At 37.9% G+C, this 20,793-nt stretch overlaps 1 protein-coding gene across 2 annotated transcripts in view; it reads left to right on the top strand.

Moving 5' to 3' along the window:
• LOC124613156 (phosphatidylinositol 4-kinase type 2-beta) overlaps positions 1–20,793 on the top strand; it is a 51,100-nt gene that overhangs the window by 3,419 nt on the left and 26,888 nt on the right. For both annotated transcript variants that reach the window (XM_047141784.1, XM_047141783.1), the window contains exons 4-6: positions 17,366–17,497; positions 17,644–17,889; positions 19,604–19,831. In XM_047141784.1, coding sequence (XP_046997740.1) covers positions 17,366–17,497; positions 17,644–17,889; positions 19,604–19,831 — 606 coding nt within the window. The remainder of the gene's footprint in view (positions 1–17,365; positions 17,498–17,643; positions 17,890–19,603; positions 19,832–20,793) is intronic.

Raw genomic sequence — 20,793 nt, 5'->3', positions numbered from 1 at the left:
TAGTGGACCCGTTCGCTGAAATCTTATCTGTGATGACAGACATTTGTGTAGCGAAGGCCAAAGTGTAGGTTAGTTTGGCCAAAGTGTAGGTTAGTTTGGAAGATGATCATTTGATTGTGCTTTGGTGAAGCCAACTAATGTGAATGTGAAATAAAGGTAGCTGTAACAGATTAATTTTAAGCATAGCCTGGATGTGTTTGGATCCATGCCACATTTAATGAACATTCCATTACAAAACCTAAAACTGTGATGTATGTTCAGAAAACCAAATAATATAACAGACAAGTCTCTGCTAAGTTTTTGATACATATTATATACATGTATCGTACATAAACTTCAAAAACTGCAAAGGGGACTACTACATACCTTTTACCCTTATAAGAGTTGAGTACAGTAATGTGAAGATTTGCCAGGAACAACAAGTGGTTTGGATTCCATGTTAAACCATATATCCTTTTTTCTCATTATTATCACGGAGGTAGATTAGGGATGTACAATTCGATGAAGTGGCGTATAGTTCAAAGACTTGCACTTTACGACCACTATCGTCTGTATAAATTTAACCCTTAACTTGTGGAACACCCTGTATATGCAAAACAACTCTAAAGAAAAATAATACTGTAGAGCACAATCAGTCACCAATAAGATAAATTTTTTTTTGTGTTAACTTTGCTGTCTGTCAAGCGTTGCACATCATTGGCTTGATGATGCAGCTGAAGTGAAAAAAACGATGTTATGAGGTGATTATGTCTAAGAAAAGCAACACATGTACATGATGAATTACATATGCTGCTGGCAACACCAGGAAGAATAGTGTATAAGGGAAGCAAGAAGACCCAAAGAGCAGCAACACATTTCATTACAGTTTCATTCAATAAGCTTGAAAGAGTCACTGAGGTTCCCGCTAACTCCAGTGGCAGACGCTGAGAGGCAGCCTTTCTACATCATGGTGTGATTTAGGGTGCAATTTACTATCATAGTTGCGACAATGTACATTCATAGGATCATCCACTAATATGTTGCTTCTTCCTACATGTGTCTCTCGAAATAACCAAGAGGCTTACTAACAATCATTCGTTCAGTGGGTATGCCTGGGTGCCTCATTTAGCACGTTGAAGAGGCTATTCTTGCAGCTATTGAGGGTACAAGGTACAACCAACAGTAGATTGTGTATATGTTGGAACAAATGATGCCTGTCATCTGGGATCTGAGGTCATCCTTGGCTCATTCCAGTGAATGGCAGAGAAGGTTGAGAAGACCAGTCTTGCGCCTGGAGTTTCAGTGAAGCTCCCAATTTGCAGTATTGTCCCAAAACTGATCATGTTCTTTTGGTTCTGAGCCGAGTGGAAGAACTGAACCAGAGTCTTCGAAGATTCGGTGACAAGCTAGGCTGCGATTTAATGAACTTGCACCTTAGGGGTGAGAACTGTAGGGTTCCTCTAAAAAGGTCAGGTATGCACTACACATTGAAGGCTGCTACTCAGGTAGCTCACTGAGTGTGGGGTGCACACAAAAGTTGTTTTAAATTGACTGACTCCACCAATCCAGATGATGATAGCTGTAGCAAGCCGAGAAGTATCACAGTAAGCTAGAAAGAAATGTCTCACAGAGGTGAGAGTATTAAAATCCCAATGGTAAACTTCCAAAGCATTCGCAGCAAAGTGCCAGAGTTTGAAGTGCTCATTAGGAGCAGTGAAACTCACATAGTACTAGGTACAGAAGCTGCTTGAAACCTGAAATTGATAGCCGTAAGATTTTTGAGGAAAGTTTGTCATATCGAAAGGATAGGCAAATGGAAAATGGAGGTGGTATATTTGTCGCAATAGACAAACTCAAGTCCACAGAGGTAGAATTGAAGTTGCATGTGAGATTGTTTGGGCAACACTCAGTACCAGAGATGGGCATAAAATGGTTATTGCATCACTCTATAACCCACCAGACGCATCTCCTGATGTAACTGAAAACATTAGAGAGAACCTCAGTTCACTTGTACATAAGTTCCCAAATCATACCGTAATCATCAGTGGAGTCTTTAATCAACCAACAATTAATTGGAAAAATTGCAGTTTTGTTAGGTGGGTGTGATAAGATACCCTGTGGAACTTTACTAAATGCCCTCCCTGAAAACTACCTAGAACAGATACTTAGGAATCATACTCATGGTGGAAATATATGGATCTAATGGCAACAAAAAGACTCGACATCTTTGAGGATATCCACATCAAAACTGGTATCAGTGACTATGACCTGGTTGTGGTAGTAAAGATTACCAAAGTACAAAGGACAACTAAAACAAGCAGAAAGATATGTATCTTCAGTAAACTAGATAAAAAAATCAGTAGTGTCATACCCTAGTGAATGATTTAAAACTTTCATCACAGGCAGGAGTGTGTAGAGGAATTCTAGCTCAAGTTTAAAAGAATAGCTGACCATGCACTGGATAGATATGTACTCAGTAGAGCAGTTCATACTAGCAGGGGACCTACATGGTATACAGTCACTGTAAAGAGACTTCTAAAGAACGAGAGAAAGCATAGGGCTGAATGAAATGCATTTGGCTGTCAAGAGAGCAGCGCGTGAAGCCTTCAATGGCTACCATAGCAGAGTATTGTCAAGGGGTCTTTCACAGAACCCACAGAAATCCTAGTCATATGTAAAGGCTTTTAGTGGCACCAAAGTTAGTGATGAGACCCTAGCGAATGAGACAGGAATTGAAACTGAGGGTAGCAAAGGAGAAGCTGAAATGCTTAACTCTGATTTCAAATGTTCCTTAACAAAGGGAAACCCAGGAGAATTGCCTCAATTTTAAGCCTCGTACCACAGAAAAGATGAATGAAATAAGTGTTGGTGTCAGTGGTGTTGAGAAACAGCTGAAATCATTAAAACTGAACAAAGCTACAGGCTCCAAAGGAATCCCTGCCAGATTCTACACTGAATTTTTGGCTGAGTTAGCCTCTCTTCTAACTATAATCTATCATAGATCCCTCAAACAAAAAAAAAAAAACAAAAAAAAACATGCCCAGTTCTTGGGAAAAGGCACAGGTCACAACCATTTACAAGAAGAGTGGTAGAAGGGATGCACAAAACTACCATCCAGTATCCTTGACACCAATTTGTGGTGGAATCTTAGAACATTTTCTGAGCTCAAACATAATGAGGTATCTTGAACAGAATGATCTTCTCAATGCCAACCAGCATGGAGTTTGAAAACATCAAACATGTGAAACCCAACCCACACTTTTCTCACATGACATGTTGAAGGCTTTGGATCAAGACAACCAGGTAGATACAGTATTTCTTGATTTCCAAAATGCATTTGACTCACTAATGACAGCTACGCTTAATGTGAAAAGTATGATCATGTGGGGTATAAAGTGAAATTTGTGACTGGATTGAAGTGTTCTTGGTAGGGAAGAGACAGCGTGTTATTTTGGATGGAGAGTTATTGTCAGATGTAGAAGTCACTGCTGGTGTGCCCCAGTGAAGTGTGTTGGGACCCTTGCTGTTCATATTGTGTATTAATGATCTTTCAGGCGATATTAATAGTAAAAGCAGGCTTTTTGCAGATGATGCAGTTGTCTATAATGAAGTACTATCTGGAAGAAGGTGCACAAATATTCAGTGAGATCGTGATAAGATTTCAACGTGCTGCATAGATTGGCAACTTGCTCTAAATGTTCAGAAGTGAAGAATTTTGCACTTCACAAAATGAAAAAACATAGTATCCTATGATTATAATATCAGTGAGTCACTGTTTGAATCGGCAAACTCATACAAACACCTGGGTGTGACACTTTGTAGGGATGTGAAATGGAATGATAACATAGGTTCTGTTGCGGGTAAAGCAGATGGTAGATTTCAGTTTATTGGTAGACTACTGGGGAACTGCAATCAGTCTACAAAGGAGATTGCTTACAAATCACTCATACAACTAGTTCCAGAATATTGATGAAGTGTGTGGACCTGTCTCAGATACGAGTGACAAGGGATATTGAATGTATACAGAGAAGGATGGCGCAAATGGTCACAGGTTTGTTTAATCCATGGGAGTGTGTCACAAAGTACTTAAGGAACAGAACTGGAAGACTCTTGAAGATAGACGTAAACTATCTCAAGAAAGTCTGTTAACGAAGTTTCAATAACTAGCTTGAAATGATTACTCTAAGAATGTACTACAACCTCCAATGTATTGCTGACATAGGGATTGTGAAGATAAGATTAGGATAATTATTGCTTGCACAGAGGCATCCAGTCAATCATTCTTCATGTGCACCATACGTGAATCGAAAAGGAAAAAACCTAATAACTGGTACAAAGGGACATACTCTCTGCCATGCACTACATGGTGGTTTGCAGAGTAGGGATGTAGATTCTTCCCACAAATAATTCACGACTGGGACAGGAAATTGGTGAAGTGACAGTTGACCAGTAAGTACCCTGTATTTCATGTGGTAGTAGCTCAGTGGAGGAATGTAGCAAGCTTAAGACAGTGTGATATAACTTTAAACAGTGGAAAATGCATGATGGAATAATGAATATATTATGAAAAGGATAGTTGCTACTAACCATATAGCAGAAATGCTTAGTCACAGATAGGCACAACAAACGATATTAATAGTAAATATTTCAGTAGTGCTAAAATAGACAATTTTTTGTTAACCAGATCGTTAAGATAAATTTTAGCACGTATGTAGTTAACAACTGTCAAGTTTGCATATATCATGCCAATGCATCAAATCTGGACCAGCACTCAGGAAATTACGGCCTTAATTTTTTTCTGCCAACATTTGATTATTCTCAGTCGGATTGTTCTGATACATAATGAACTTTGAACTGAATTAATTTTGAACTACTGTTTATTTAATTTTCATTAGTGTGGTTTTCATTCCCTTCCTGTATAGTATGAGAGCAACTCTAACTGAATAACTGCAACAAAAAGGCATACAATTATGTGAACTTCTTTTTGTGCACACATATGTTCATCATCCTCTTGACAGCTCTAAATAAAATACTGCATACACCATTCAGGCTAATACTTTATTTGTGACTTTTCAGATATATTAGGATGAAACGACAGCTAAACTGCATGGGTAAACAGATAATAAAAGAAGTATTGCGTTTTCTGTTATATATAATTTCTTTCAAATGGTAAACATCATTCATGTAATGTATCCTGGCAATTCTTCTAAATCTAAAGCCAACAACTGAGTCTCACTGTAACTATTATTAGGGCTTCTTCCCATTCCATTCACATATAGGATGTGACAAGAAAATTTCCTTAAATTTCTCTGTGCATGCTGTACTGAATCTAACCTTGTCTTCATTATTCATATGGGAACAATACATACGTGGTTTTCATGTATTCCTACAGTCGCAGCTTAAAGCTGTTTCTTGTAACTTCGTAAGTATGCTTTCACTGGATAGTTTGCCAGTTCTGTTATGCAAGCATCTCCATGATGCTCACTGATCAGTCCATTCTCGGACATGACCATTCATACTGTCCTTCTTTGTAAACGTTCTGTATACTCAGTTAGTCCTATTTGGTATGAGTCAGTTACATGAAAAGCAATCTAGCATGTGTTCCACGACTGTGTTGTAGGCAATCTCTTTTCTAGCCAGTTGTGTTTCCCCAGTATTCTTCCAATGAACTGAGATCTGCCAACTGCTTTACCTATGACAGAGGCTATGTGATCACTCCATTTCGTATCTGTACAATTTGAGACACCCAGATAATTTAATAGTCATGGGTGACTGGAATTTGAGAGTAGGAAAAGGGAGAGAAGGAAACATAGTCAGTGAATATGGATTGGGGGTAAGAAATGAAAGAGGAAGCCGTCTGGTAGAATTTTGCACAGAGCATAAGTTAATCATAGCTAACACTTGGTTCAAGAATCATGAAAGAAGGTTGTATACATGGAAGAACCCTGGATATACTAAAAGGTATCAGATTGATTATATAATGGTAAGACAGAGATTTAGGAAGCAGGTTTTAAATTGTAAGACATTTCCAGGGGCAGATGTGGACTCTGAGCACAATCTATTGGTTATGAACTGTAGATTAAAACTGAAGAAACTGCAAAAAGGTGGGAATTTAAGGAGATGGGACCTGGATAAACTGAAAGAACCAGAGGTTGTACAGAGTTTCAGGGAGAGCATAAGGGAACAATTGACAGGAATGGGGAAAAGAAATACAGTACAAGAAGAATGGGTAGCTCTGAGGGATGAAGTAGTGAAGGCAGCAGACAATCAAGTAGGTAAAAAGACGAGGGCTAGTAGAAATCCTTGGGTAACAGAAGAAATATTGAATTTAATTGATGAAAGGATAAAATACAAAAATGCAGAAAATGAAGCAGGCAAAAAGGAATACAAACATCTCAAAAATGAGATCGACAGGAAGTGCAAAACTGCTAAGCAGGGATGGCTAGAGGACAAATGTAAGGATGTAGAGGCTTATCTCACTAGGGGTAAGATAGATACTGCCTACAGGAAAATTAAAGAGACCTTTGGAGAAAAGAGAATCACTTGTATGAATATCAAGAGCTCAAATGGAAACCCAGTTCTAAGCAAAGAAGGGAAAGCAGAAAGGTGGAAGGAGTATATAGAGGGTCTATACAAGGGCAATGTACTTGAGGACAATATTATGGAAATGGAAGAGGATGTAGATGAAGATGAAATGGGAGATACGTTATTGCGTGAAGAGTTTGACAGAGCACTGAAAGGCCTGAGTTGAAACAAGGCCCCGGGAGTAGACAAAATTCCATTAGAACTACTGACAGCCTTGGGAGAGCCAGTCATGACAAAACTCTACCATCTGGTGAGCAAGATGTACGAGACAGGCAAAATACCCTCAGACTTCAAGAAGAATATAATAATTCCAATCCCAAAGAAAGCAGGTGTTGACAGATGTGAAAATTACCGAACTATCAGTTTAATAAGTCACAGCTGCAAAATACTAACGCTAATTCATTACAGACGAATGGAAAAACTCGTAGAAGCAGACCTCGGGGAAGATCAGTTTGGATTCTGTAGAAATGTTGGAACACGTGAGGCAATACTGACCTTACGACTTATCTTAGAAGAAAGATTAAGGAAAGGCAAACCTATGTTTCCAGCATTTGTAGACTTAGAGAAAGCTTTTGACAGTGTTGACTGGAATACTCTCTCTCGGGGGTAAAATACAGGGAGCAGAAGACTATTTACAATTTGCACAGAAACCAGGTGGCAGTTATGAGTTGAGGGGCATGAAGGGGAAGCAGTGTTTGCAAAGGGAGTGAGACAGGGTTGTAGCCTATCCCCGATGTTATTAAAGTGTATATTGAGCAAGCAGTAAAGGAAACAAAAGAAAAATTAGGAGTAGGTATTAAAATTCATGGAGAAGAAATAAAAACTTTGAGGTTCGCCGATGACATTGTAATTCTGTCAGAGACAGCAAAGGACTTAGAAGAGTAGTTGAACGGAATGGACAGTGTCTTGAAAGGAGGGTATAAGAGGAACATCAACAAAAGCAAAACAAGGATCATGGAATGTAGTCGGATTAAGTCGGGTGATGCTGAGGGAATTAGATTAGAAAATGAGATTCTTAAAGTAGTAAAGGAGTTTTGCTATTTGGGGAGCAAAATAACTGATGATGGTCGAAGTAGAGAGGATATAAAATGTAGACTGGCAATGACAAGGAAAGCATTTCTGAAGAAGAGGAATTTGTTAACATCGAGTATAGATTTAAGTGTCAGGAAGTTGTTCCTGAAAGTATTTGTATGGAGTGTAGTTATGTATGGAAGTGAAACATGGACAATAAATAGTTTGGACAGGAAGAGAATAGAAGGTTTCGAAATGTGGTGCTACAGAAGAATGCTGAAGATTAGATGGGTAGATCACATAACTAATGAGGAGGTATTGAATAGAATAGGGGAGAAGAGGAGTTTGTGGCACAACTTGACAAGAAGAAGAGACCGGTTGGTAGGGCATGTTCTGAGGCATCAACGGATCACAAATTTAGCATTGGAGGGCAGTGTGGAGGGTAAAAATCATAGAGGGAGACCAAGAGATGAATACAGTAAGCTGTTCCAGAAGGATGTAGGCTGCAGTAAGTACTGGGAGATGAAGAAGCTTGCACAGGATAGAGTAGCATGGAGAGCTGCATCAAACCAGTCTCAGGACTGAAGACAACAACAACAACAACAACAACAACAACAACAACAACAACAACAGATATTTGTATGACTTACTGATCCCAACTGTGACTTACTGATATTGTAGTCATAGGACACTTAAGTTTTCTCATTTTATAAAGTGCATAGTTCTACATTTCTAAACATTTAAACCAAGTTGCCAGTCTCTGCAAACCTTTGAAATTGTACAAGGTCTTCCTGAATACTTCTGCAGCTTTTTTTAACAGTCCTTGCTTATAGATAATGCCATTATTACTGTCTGCAAGGGTACTAATATATAGCATAAGCACAATGCTGAAACAAAGGAAGAAGATGGGTCAAACAAAGAAGGTATTAGATCAATTAAAATAGACAACACAGTGGTCATAGATGGTATGGAAATAGCAAACATACTTCATGATAACTATATCAGTGTAGTAGAAAACTTAAAATTGGAAAGAAATAGTCAAAAACAGAAGAGTATTAAGGTACCAAAAAGATCATGCAGTACTATGTTTGTAAGACCAGTCACGGAAGATGAACTGCTTAAAACTATACGGAAACTGAATTCCAAGAAATCAGCTGGTGATGATGAAATATCAAACCATGTAATAAGGCTGGTAAGTGAGCAGATAATAACACCACTGCTAAACATAGCAAACTGTTCTTTCAGAGATGGAATTTTTCCAGAAAAACTTAAGATAATGAAGGTGGTGCCAGTGTACAAGGAAGGGGATAAGGATGACCCCAACAACTACAGACCAGTTTCACTTATATCAAGTTTCTTGAAAATCCTAGAAATGCGTATGTATACCAGGTTAGTTAATTATTTGGACAAACATAACATTCTCATACCCTCACAACAAGGTTTGAGATAGGGTAAATCTACAGAATCAGCAATTGCCAGTCTAACAGAATACATTTTACAGTCCTTAGATGAAAAAAAGGTTGTCTCTGCTGTGTTTCTGGATATTTCAAAAGCATTTGACACCATTGGCCATGAAATGCTGATACAAAAATTTGGCAACAATGGCATTCGATGGCAACCAGGTGAATGGATAAAATCATACTTGTGCAACCTCAAGCAGCATGTATCATTAGGAAACTCATACCAATCAGAAACCAAACCCATCAGATATGGAGTGCCGCAGGGTTCGGTAATGGGACCATTGTTATTTAATGTGTTTGTTAATGATATATGTGTTGAGGAGGAAGAAAAGATAATATTTTATGCTGATGACATGAAAGTACTAAATAGTGACCAAAATATGGAACAGTATGGAACAGCTTGAGAGAAGACGATACATATATGCAAATGCCACAGCTCAATGGCTGTTGGAAAATGAACTGGTTATAAATCTAAAAGAGATTATGAATGCAGTGTTTAAGGGGAGCTGGAGGTGCCTATGCTGCCCATGTTAAAATCACTAAGTTTGAGGAACATTTATGAATAAACTACCAAATAGAATTTTTTTTTTTTTTTTTTACATATAGAATGGTTTAGTATTGCAGTTATGACCGAGAGATTTTGGAGTATCTTTTCTAGTTTCCTTCCAATTATTTTTTTTATTAATGACCCAAATTTTTTTACAAATAATTACTTTATAATTAAACTGAAATTAAACTACTGAACATATTGCCAAATGGCTATGTTACAATGTAAGTTTGACCACTAGGAGTGCTGTATAAAAATTTCATTTCTCTAGCTTGAGTGGATTTTGAGAAAATGTTCCTTATATTCAAAAAATTCTAATTTACGGGAAATGGCTATCAAAGTTTCTCAATACATTCCTGCACTATAGGATGGATTATCAGGGTCTTCTTCTTCGTCATCCAAAAGCTTCCTCTTCTGTCTTCTTTTCCGGCCTGTTGTTCCATCAGACTTCATATGCCTTTCTCTTCTTTCTGCTCCTCTTATCCTTTCTCTGTCAATATTTCTTAGTGCTTGTACAGTGTTCACCCCTGCTGTAAATCCTAATGTCTTCAGAACTTCACACTTCACACTGTTCCCTTGGTTGTAGGTTGCTATTGCATCATAAATGCCAAAGTGCAGTGTTTTTATGCTTACAAACACCCTTTTAGGAATCACTTTCCAAATCAAATTGTTTACGCTCTCATTAGGATTCTGCGTCTTTCCGTGTAGACATTTGTGTAACAATTCTGGCTGTGCTAAGTTATGAAAAATTGGTTTTATTGCATTTATCACAGCTGCTGGCAAACCATGTTTGTGATCATAGTCCTTTTTTGCATTATATTTGCACCAGGAATCTTTTGGGCATAGGCAGTGTTGAGGGTATTCATTGGAAGAGGCAGTATGAAGGAACAATGCCCACACTGCCTTTCGCATGTCACTAACATTACTAGTATTTTACCTTATAGCATACCCATAGTATCTCTGTAGACGTTCAATCACCTCATCAGTAAGCCTGCCTCTCCCTCCTATTGTCTTTCCATCACTGAGCTTACTTGAACCCAAAGTTTGTTTGAGCCTTCGAAGCCGTGCACCCATACGCTTTTGCACATGCCCAATGCATTCCAACTTTTCAACTACAAATTCATTTCCATATGGTTTCAGTTCCTCTATAGTCTTGAAACCTTTGGAGTCACCATCCCCAAGGTAGTATTTGTACCTAACGTTGTATCTGGGAACTGAATGTTCAAAAATTTGTTTCACTCCATCCACTTCCATTGCTCCACTTGATCCCCTAAAATTTGCCTCACAGGTTCCACTGTGCTCTCCTTTGATTTTATTTTTGCACCTACAATGTTTTGATAATATTGCAACATCTATCACTTTTGCACTATCACCACAAGTAGCAGTTACAACCCCATTCAGGGATTTATGACCCCTCTTTTGCCAGGAACCATCTAATGCCAGAGGTTGATGGAACAAGGCTGGAAGAAGTAGAATCTGTTAGATTTTTAAGTATTCTTGTGGATAATGAACTGAAATGGAAAAAAAACATATTAATAATGTCTGTAAGAAACTGAGCTCTGTCATATTCTTAATGATGCAGCTATCACAGTATTCAGACAAGAACCTTCTGTGTACAGTGTATCACGGACTTTTCGAACCATACTTACAGTATGGAGTGACTGTGGGGGAAACTCAAACAAACAAGAGACAAAACGAGTGTTCACATTACAAAAAAAAAACCAATTAGGACCATTTTAAGAAGAAAGACCTCTGAAACATGCAGAAACTGTTTCAAGAAGTTAGGTATCTTAATTTTTTCATCGTTGTATATACACAAAACAATAATGTACATCACAAAGGTAGTGAGGACTGGATTACAAATGCTAGTGTACACACCCAGAATACAAGAAGGAAGAATGAAGTACGGAACATAGCCCACTGACTGGAAATGCTAGAAAAAGGACCCCAGTACTCTGGTATCAGACTACTAAGAAGTCTGCCTAAAAACTTGTAAGATAGTGTACTTGACGACGACTTTCCAAAGAAATGTAAAGACTGTCTCATTGAAAAAGAGTTATACAGTGTTGCAGAATACCTGTGCCATTAAATTTATATATATTGTTATTCATCATCAATTATGTAAAAATGTAAGCTAAAGGGGTATAAAAATAAGTGATAATGAATGTTAACTACTTTGACATGTCTTATATTACACATACATTTACTTTACGCAATGTAATCTTACAGGATCAAATAAAATTCAATTCAATTCAAGAGAACCCAATGCAGTTTCCAGGAGCACATCTGAAGTTAATTCTTCTTGTATCACCGAGTGGGGTAACACAGTGGTTAGCAAACTGGACTTGCGTTCGGGAGTACTGTGGTTCAAACCCACATCTATCCATCCTGATTTAGGTTTTCTGTGATTTTCCAAAATTGCTTCAGGCAAATGCCAGGATTGTTCCTTCAAAAGGGACTGGCTGATTTCCTTCTCTATCTGTCCCTAATCAAAGTGTGTGCTCCATCTCTAATGGCCTTGTTGTCAACTAGGCATTAAAAACTAATCTCCTCCTCCTCTTTCATCTGTCAATAATGCTCCCTCCAAAGTAACATCCTGCAATCTACCAGCAAAAACTCCTTAATCCATTCACAATTTTCACTCCATACACCAAACAACTGTAATTCTGATAAGTGGAAGTGTGGCACTGAGTCATAAATTTTTTGGAAGCCAAGAAATACTGCATTCACTTGACTGCTTTGTCCCTATCTTGCAGGATGTCAAGTGAGAAAAGTGAAAGTGGATGCCAGATGATCAGTGTTCTGGGAATCCATGCTGGTTAACTTTAAGGTGGTCATCTGTCTGAGACACCTCATTATTTTTGAGCTCAGAATTCATTCTAAGGTCCTACAACAAATGTGTGTCAAGTATGTTAGATTATATTTTTGTGGATCACTTCTGCTAATCTACTTCTAGACAGCTTTTTTAAGCTGTTCCTCAGTGCCACTGTTGCTATTATCTATTTTAATCATCTTTAAAGTGTTATGAGAATTCAGTTTGGACAATACTTCTCAATTTTCCTTCATCAAGGAACATTCGAAAATGGAGTTAAACATTTCTGCCTTTGCTTCGCTGTGCTTTACTCTAGATCCCATCTCACCCATGAGTATCTGAACACTTTCGTGCTACTAACAGGCTATACATACAAATTTAATTTTTTGGGGTTTGGTGAGATACCTTTCAATAAAAACTTGCTACAGTTGCCATTGACGTACCATGCATTGCCCTCTTGACAGTGAAATGTTCTTCGTGCAGCTCTATGCTTTCTTGCACCTATTATGAAATGGTCTGTTTCATTAGATGTTTCTTTTTAGTAACTGTATATCATGAAGGGTGCCTCCAATCATGAACCATTCTATTAGGTAGAACAATCCAACACAAAGTGCTAGATTATATTTGTGTTATGAAACAGAATCATGTGGTATGGTGTTGACAAAGATGGAAAAATAGCTTTTGAAATGGAATTAAAATGTTCTACTTTGGTGTCTTCCTTTGAGAGTTAAATTGTTGTGAAGTGACTGTACAAAGAACTTCACATTGGGAACAATTTCTTCAAGTTGGAAAGTATATTAACTACAATATGAAATGGATAGATTGTTACTCACCCCACAGAGGAGGAACAGAGCAGCGGAAGTTACTTGGGAAGAAGGCTATGCCCTTCCACCACTCAACACCTCTGTGTGCTGAGTAACATTTTTCATAATGTTCTTATTCCATAGCAGATTTCCATGTTTTAAAAAATCTCAACTGCTCTATTCGTTGCACTGTTTTAATGTTATTTGTAAACATTTTTCATCCATTGGAATGAAAACTCTCAAATAAATTCACTGTGCATGTAGGTCACTTCATATGTTGACACAAGTGATACAGATGATCACTGATTTGAATAGCCTATGTTTCCATACAACAAACATAATTTATTAACTCTGCAACCTCGTAATATTCATACAGCAAGTAAAAATTTTACCAATTTGCACTGAAAACTTAATTCCACAATTATCCAGAATACTACAGTGATCTGTGGTTGTCATGAAAACATTCCAGTGCTAAAAAAAAAAAAAAAAAAAAAAAAAAAAAAAAAAAAGAGGGTAGGGCCTTCCACACCATAAATTACATTTGTGAATTTACATCAGAGATGAAAGGGGAAAAGATGACAAGAACCTCTTGTGTTCTGACACAAGCATTAATTCAGTAAATTACCGTTCATTATTTCTTTACAGGTTACAGAGGTATGGGATCAGAAACATTACTTCATAGTTGTTTGACTCGTATTTAACTGAAGTGGAACAGTGAGTAGTGATGATGTCAATCTCAATCACTTCCCTAACAGGTTCCCCAAAAGCTCCCTTGGGACTTGACTCTTAGTTCAAATAGGTTGCTGTTGTACGTTTACAAATGACTCACTGCAGTTGTACATAAATGATGTTATTAAATATCAGTGAGCACTCATTCTTGTATGCAAGTGATGCATGTCTCAGTTGAAAATGAGGGATGAGTAGATATTTCAGAAGAGCATGAATCCTGGTTTCATTAGAACTATACAACTGAATGTAACAAAAACCCATCTAATCCAATCAAAAACTAAAATGTGGAAAGTGGCAGAAATAAAGGTAAGTTGAAATGATCAGGAAATGAGCTAAGTAAATGGTGTGATGCCCTTATGCCTAAATCTCGACCAGAATTCAAATTGAAAGGCACAAATAGACCGTTCAGCAAATGAATTGAATGACCTCACTTCTGCAGTGTCTTCTTATCAAATGTCACCATATGGACACCACAAAGCTAGTGCATCACACTTTCTAAATAATCCTGTTGGATGTGCGGATGGAAGATACAGACACATGAAATATGTGTAACATTGCCCTTACCTGCCTAAGGTATCTGCAGTAGGAATGTCGATGATATTGCAGGGCCGCGCGGGATTAGCTGAGCGGTCTAAGGTGCTGCAGTCATGGCCTGTGCAGCTGATCCCGGCGGCAGTTTGAGTCCTCCCTTGGGCATTTGGGCATGGGTGTGTGTGTTTGTCCTTAGGATAATTTAGGTTAAGTAGTGTGTAAGCTTAGGGACTGATGACCTTAGCAGTTAAGTCCCATAAGATTTCACACACATTTGAACATTTTGATATTGCAGGCTGGTCATGTGACTGTCCTTAAGTGAGCAAAAGTAAGGCTATCTGACAGCAGTCCCTCTCTGTTGATATTATCTGACTTTGCCTCTGCAAGTGAGCTACGACTGCCACTGTTGTTTATCAGTTCTTATTTAGACTTGTGTTGCATAATGCTTAGGCTTTTGAGCATCTGGTTTTCATCAGTGCCAGACTTAGTAAAACTTAGTGTAATATCATACTTTCAATATGTGTGCACAGCAAATTAGTAGTGCTTGGACTTGTACCAGTTCCAAGTTCATTCACAAACTGTTACATTTTAATTTTTATCCAGAACCATGGCTGATACTAATTTCCATGAAGAACTATTATTGTTTCACAGCATGAGCAATATATAATTTTTAATCTTTTTTGGCAGAAGGTTGTGAGCAGTAAAGGTTTTTGACAGTAAAGTGAGAATTACACCTTTATTTCAATTATTCAATATGGCTTAATTTTCTGGGAAATTATTGTTAATGTTTCATGACTCCTCAGCAGCTCAGCGGCAAGTGCTAGACTATAAATCCAACGGTCACAGGTTGAGTCTCTGGATACTCCCGAATTTTAACCTGTTATATATCACTTCTTTTACCTCTGGCAATGTTTGTTAATGTGACAAATACAGAATTCACTGTGGTTCAGATGCCATGTTAAACTGTAGGTCCCACTGCAACTGAGTGGGTAAGACGTTTTGAAGGCCAGGGGAAAGCAGTGGTGTACTTCCAGCAACAGAACCATGCCTAGTAAAGCAAACATTCAGTTTGACGACAGCCTTACTTTTACTTTAGGCTGCTTCAAGGTTACTATACTGAACGTCACACAGGAAGAGGACCCAGTTTTAGATAGCTCCGTGCATCCATTTCCATTGACTGTTGGCAGCTAATGAAAGTTAGTCTCCTTACAGAAACCTTTCTGAGAGTGTTGTTGGGCAACAATAACTGCCCTCTGCTGTAGTGAGAAATTGATATACTTTGGCAATAATTCAGTTTTAGTCACTGTTGCCTGTAACACCACCTTGTAATTCACATGTGATATATATATAAAAACAAAGATGAGGTGACTTACCGAACAAAAGCGCTGGCAGGTCGATAGACACACAAACAAACACAAACATACACACAAAATTCAAGCTTTCGCAACAAACTGTTGCCTCATCAGGAAAGAGGGAAGGAGAGGGGAAGACAAAAGGAAGTGGGTTTTAAAGGAGAGGGTAAGGAGTCATTCCAATCTCGGGAGCGGAAAGACTTACCTTAGGGGGAAAAAAGGACAGGTATACACTCGCACACACGCACATATCCATCCACACATACAGACACAAGCAGACATATTGCATGTGATATATATATATATATATATATATATATATATATATATATATATATATATATATATATATATTTTTTTTTTTACACACACACACACACACCCCTGATCATTGTGCACCCAGCAGAGGTTCATGTTGTGCATTATTTTAAAATATTAAACATTTCTTCTTTGTAAATTTTTAACTTAAGATTTCCTTTTATAGTAACTACCATACACTTAAAAATATTGGTATTGGCCATGATTACAGTAACTTTCTACACATAGCTTACATCTCACTGTGCAGATATCACAGTTACGAGACTCATTTCTCTTCCCTCTCCCTCCTCCTACACATGCCCCTCCAGCTGCCACTTTTGTTGCTCCCTTGTATAGCTGGATGTTTCACGCCATATCTACAGCAACTGTTAAGTTGAATTTATTTGCAGCTTCAGAAAAACTGAGCACAATACAATTAATTTTGTGTGTCACTATGTGCTTCCCATTCTCAGGACAACTAATTTTTTCCAGACACTGACAGATAACAAAATCAGTAACGCTGAGAGTAAAATTCAAACTGCAGATGTTGGATTAGAATAAATTTCTCAAAGGTGCTTCTAATTTAATCTCTTAAAAACTAATTTGTAATGAACAGTGTACATATCACAGTTTAATTTTGCATTCAGCATAGTAATATGCCTTTCCTTCACTGTTCCCTCAGAAATGGATAATGTACCTTACTTTAAAAAGTTTCTCTCTGTGCTTTGATGACATACATTTACTGTTAAGAATGAGTGTCTCTCCCCTCTTATCCTCTCTGAATTTTAAAATGGAATATACCACCTAGTTTCAAGAGTTGTCAGTTTACTGGCTACTATTCTGTGTTGGAAATGATGTGTGTGTTTTTGGTCTCCAGAGTAGTGCATCCATTGACTAGGTGTAGAGTAACAGTCTGTTACACATTCCAAGACTTTCCATTTGTTTGGATCACTTCCTGTTAAGTGAAAGCTGACTTGCAGAGAGAGAGAGAGAGAGAGAGAGAGAGAGAGTGTGTGTGCGTGCGCGTGCGTGGGCGTGCGCGTGTGCGTGCGCGCGTGCGTGCGTGCGTGTGCAGGGGGGGTAGGTCAAAACCTAGTTTTCTGTGCTCCAAGCTTCAATCACCTACAGGTGAGTTTTTGTGTTGTCCTGTGTTACATATTGCTGCATCCAGAATTTTCAATTTTGTTGACTGGACAGATGAATGAACATCCCATTTAAAATAACTAGTTCCACATTTTATTACCATAATTTTGTTTCAGGTTGTGAAATTGGTAAGTGAAACATTCAATTATCCACGCATTGATCGAGAAAAGGCCCGCATGAAGAGAGCGATTATGGCACAGTTTCCAAATGTGGGACGACATTTCAACAGAATAGGCCTTAGGCCGAAGGTAAAGTGTCTTGATAAAAATAACTAATGACTGCATGAATTACACATTTTCACTTCAAGGAGTAGGAGGATCACATTTTATTATTCTGCTTTTTCAGTTAAATGTGTATGGATTGCCTTTCATATGTAATTGATCTGATTTTTCAGGTTGGGTCTTTCCAGTTATTTGTGGATGGTTACAAGGATGCTGATTATTGGCTCAGGAGGTTTGAATTGGACCCTTTACCTGCAAAAGTTCAACGAGATTTTCAGCTGAAGTTTGAACGGCTTGTTGTATTAGATTATATAATTAGAAATACAGATCGAGGAAATGATAATTGGCTCATAAAATATGATCAACCAAATATTCAGTCACATATTAATTCAAATGGCGGAGAATTGCTGGATGCAACAGTAAGTTTTTCTTATTGTGGTTCTCTCTCTCTCTCTCTCTCTTTCTCTCTCTCTCTCTCTCTCTCTCGCAAGTCATTTATGGCTAATAGGAAAAACAGTTAGGGTTGTGCAATGTAAAGGTTTAGCTGAGCAACTTCTTACTGAATCTGTGCATGTTCAAACAAGCCCATAAATTGTTTGTAGCATGAAGGTCTCTTAACTACTGTAAAATGACTTCATTCGCAAAAAAAAAGTAGTGAGTAGATGTTCAGATCAGCTTTGCTCTAAAGTTGACAGTACATCAGTCACTCCTTGTCTATTGTCTCCAAGCAGTTGAGACATTTCAGTATGAAAATCTTATTGTTCTGACCATGTGAGAACTGACTGCACCCTCAAAGACATTCGCTGCTCGTTTCATTAATACTTGTTCGTCATAGAATAGAATGCTTCTGAGGTACGGAAGCTAGAGGTAAATGAGGAGTAGGCCCTATGTGCTACACCCAAAAAGGATTTTTGGTTCATTCTGAATTTTCAGTTCAGGTAATGCTGTAAGACAATGTTACAGTCACAAAGTTGTATTGTTTGTGACTACTACACTGTGACTGTAGAACTGAAGGTAAGTCATATCTGACGCTGCAGATAAATCTTCAGAAAAATGTAAAAGCTGTGTTACAATATGCGGACTGCGTTGTTACAGCTGATAAACCCTGGCTTTCTTATGATAGTTTTCAAACAAGGTACAGATCTAGAATTAAGTGTTGACGATAAGGTTACACCTGTGATAGTCAGATCATGCTATGTTAAGAAAAGAATGGTGATGGCCTTTAGTGAACCTGAGGAGTATTGGAACATGGAATGTTAGGCTCTTTGAGAAATGGTAAGCAGTGGATGTACCTTCAGTCTATCTTCATTTGAGTTTGTAACAATGAAAACAATCGATTATTGATAAAATTATTGAATTGTATAGAATGATAAAATTATTTAATTGTATAGATAAAAAAATCTACTCACCAAGTGGTGGCAAACACACACATAAAAGACTCTTGTGATTGGTAAGCTTTTGGAGCCAGTGGCTCCTCCTTTAGGCAGAAGGGTTGAAGGGGAAGGAAAGACTCTTCCCTTCTCATCCCTGACCTGTGGTTCTGGGTGACTTTAGTGAAATCTACCCCTTTTCCTAGATCTCTCCCGTTGTTTCCCTTCACCCTTCTTCCTTCCCTTCAACCCTTCTGCCTGAAGAAGGAGCCACTGGCTCCGAAAGCTTGCCAGTCACAACGGTCTTTTATGTGTGTGTTCTGCTGCCACTTGGTGAGTAGAGTCATTTAAGTTTTGGTGCACTCTTGTAATATGAACACAGTGGTAAAAGTATATTGAAGTAAAAGAATAGATAGATAGTTGATCCTTTTCAAGAATTTTTGTGTATGCTAGGATATTTTGAAGACATTAACATAATGATTGTAACACCCACAATTCCAATGTGTATTCATAAAAACCAAGAAAGCTAGTACTTTGGTGATAATGCACTACAAATATTTCAAGTAACTTCCTCTTCTTATCAGACTTCATTCCTTGTTTCTGATATTTTTGGCTGTTGACATGTAATATTCTGAGAACTAGTGAAATGAAATTGTATATCCATTCTTGTTATGTTTTAGAGAAGATTACTCGGGACGATTTGTATCTGTTACCTCAATGTATAAAACTAGTTTCGTCACTTACAGTAGATCTTTTTTCCTAGGAATGGAATGTTGTTCAGCTACCAGAGATAGATATAGCAGCTATAGATAATGGTCTTGCATTCCCTTTTAAACATCCTGACTCGTGGAGAGCATATCCATATCATTGGGCATGGCTGCCTTATGCTAAAGTTCCATTCAGCAAAGAAATTAGAGAACTTGTTCTGCCTCAGCTGTCTGATATGAACTTTGTTCAGGATCTTTGTGATGATCTCTACCTACTGTTCAAGGTAAGTAATGACAAATGTACAAACTCAGATGTTTCAGTAAATTAAATGATAGTAAAACATTGTACAGTTACAGTTGCATAAAACCCGTGAAATAATTAGTAGAGGTTCTATTAAGGAAGCTGTAATATACCATCAGTATAAGGCCTCACTCGTTACAGGACATTCCAGTACAGAGATGATTGACGAGTGTGGAAGAACTGTTAATAGTTGTGTATATTTAACTTACTTCTTTGACACGAAATTGGCAGCTAGCAATTAAAATCTATTATCATAACATTGTCTTATGGTGTAATGTGTTGTTTATTTCTGATTTGGTTCTTCGAGCAGCAATCACCATATTGTGTTCACCAGATGTTATATTGAATTTGTTACTGTGCTGCAGGGTTGGGGTTTGTTGACCAGTTGCTGATTTGTTTAAAATCAATGCTGTACACTCTGTATTGCATATACAATGTGAACTCCCTTAATTCCTCACTTAATTGCTGATTACTCCTCTTCTTATCTGTGATAGATTGTTTCATCCTTGGCATTGTTTGATAATTGATTGAATCACAGTATAAAAAATTGTGCCATAAGATTCGAATAAGATGGCATCTTTAGTGAATGCTTCAGTCTGGGATGACATTCCATACTTGTGGATTACCATGCAGTAATCTTCCAATATCTGACAAAAACATTCAGTATGTTACTTCACTACCTTTAGACTACCTTAGACTACAGCTAAGTGTTCACAACTAATCACATCTGTAGACTCCTTTCCAACAACTGTCATGCCAGAGCACAAGCACCTGTAAAAACTCATTGTTAAACCGTACATTGTCAGACACTCGGAGGTTGTGTCTGTTTTCATATTGACTGAGATGCAGCAATAGTGACCGACAACTAAACTACTGATTGCAAGATAAGCAAAGTGTAGAGACTACAGAGGTTATTGGTCAATCCTTATGTGCATTGTCTATCGG

This window comes from Schistocerca americana, chromosome 4, assembly GCF_021461395.2.
Source record: "Schistocerca americana isolate TAMUIC-IGC-003095 chromosome 4, iqSchAmer2.1, whole genome shotgun sequence".
NCBI classification, from domain to species: domain Eukaryota; kingdom Metazoa; phylum Arthropoda; class Insecta; order Orthoptera; family Acrididae; genus Schistocerca; species Schistocerca americana.
The sequence above is the reverse complement of the archived record's forward strand: the minus strand, read 5'-3'. Positions and strand labels throughout refer to the sequence as shown.